We start from the raw sequence: 1,265 nt of genomic DNA on the forward strand, positions 1-1,265 counted from the left end.
GCCCCGAACCGGCCCCTGGAGCCGCGCCGGGTCTCGGGCTCCCTCCGGTGAGATTTAGGGAGTGGAGATGTCACTGAGACGCGCCCTGCCCCGCCTGCAGCCAAGTCTGGAAGTGCCGGGGTTTTTGAAGCAGGTTAGGTTAAAGAGGCTGGGGCAGAGGCTCTGCTTTGCCTTCTGATAGGCTGCGGGTCCGGCAGGAGTTAGTACTGATGATGAGCATGAACTTCTCCTGAATTAAGCATGACTCCACTTTTTGTCTCTGGAAACACATCCCTTGGGAGAAAATGCCCTTCAGCTGTCAGTTGTGGGTCAAAGTTCATACCCATACCAATGATAAAACCTATAATCTATGGGTAAATGTTGAAATGTTTAAGGGAGAAGCAAAAAAGATTTTGGTGAAGACACCAAGTTTTATCTCAGGCTTGGGCTATCAGGGACTTTTCCTTACATTGCTCGTGTGCCCGACAAAATTCCACCGAGCTTCTAGTAAGTTTGCCTGCCTAAGGAAGTTACTTGTAACATTCCTATGAGTGTATGATGGAAGCAGAGAACTAATACTGAGAGAATACATGTTTGCTTGTAGCCTGCCTGGAAAAGTTCCCAGATTATGTATTTATTTCTGCTACATATTTACATTCATCTCAGGATATTTGTCCTGGTACTCCCCCTTTCTGAAAGGCATATTGCATAATGCTTTCAGAAGGTGAAGGCGTATTCTTCCTGCCTGCTGTCTGTGGATCCTGGAAAGATTTAGTCATGAACTTCAGTACTTGAATGTTCTGCGGAGTCAGTGTCTGCCTGTGTAACTAGGGATGAGTGCAAGTATTTGCAGGAATAAGGCAAAGAAGCCCCTCAGAGATGGTATGGTTACATTAATATTTGAAAAACTTATGAAATAAATCAGAACTGTCTGTTTTCTTTTCTCTCTCTGCAGGCCTTGACCTTCCAGGGAGACTTCTCTTTGCAACCTTGACTCTGATGACGCTCATTGCCATTCTGGTGTTTATAGAGGAAGCAATCTACATCTACAGGAAAATCCCCTCCTCCAAAAGATCAATCATAATTTGGATTAATGCTGCAGCTCCAGTAAGTTAACATGGAAACGAGATAAAATTCAATGCTGAAAATAAGGCTTCCCTGAAAATCCACAGGGGCCACATGAGCTCTCTGCCCTTCATACAACCTTCCTCCCTTTTCTTTGTAGGTGATCTCCACTACTTCATGCATTGGTATGTGGGTTCCTCGCTCAACAATGTTTACAGATT

At 44.9% G+C, this 1,265-nt stretch overlaps 1 protein-coding gene across 1 annotated transcript in view; it reads left to right on the plus strand.

Annotated features, from left to right (window-relative positions):
- Positions 1–67: 67 nt before the first annotated feature.
- LOC102036713 (organic solute transporter subunit alpha-like) overlaps positions 68–1,265 on the plus strand; it is an 8,779-nt gene continuing 7,581 nt past the window's right edge. The window contains exons 1-3 of the mRNA XM_014308592.1: positions 68–133; positions 928–1,086; positions 1,205–1,265. Of these exons, the coding sequence (XP_014164067.1) occupies positions 68–133; positions 928–1,086; positions 1,205–1,265 (286 nt within the window). The remainder of the gene's footprint in view (positions 134–927; positions 1,087–1,204) is intronic.

The sequence above is a fragment of the Geospiza fortis genome, unplaced genomic scaffold (assembly GCF_000277835.1).
Source record: "Geospiza fortis unplaced genomic scaffold, GeoFor_1.0 scaffold161, whole genome shotgun sequence".
Lineage (NCBI taxonomy): Eukaryota > Metazoa > Chordata > Aves > Passeriformes > Thraupidae > Geospiza > Geospiza fortis.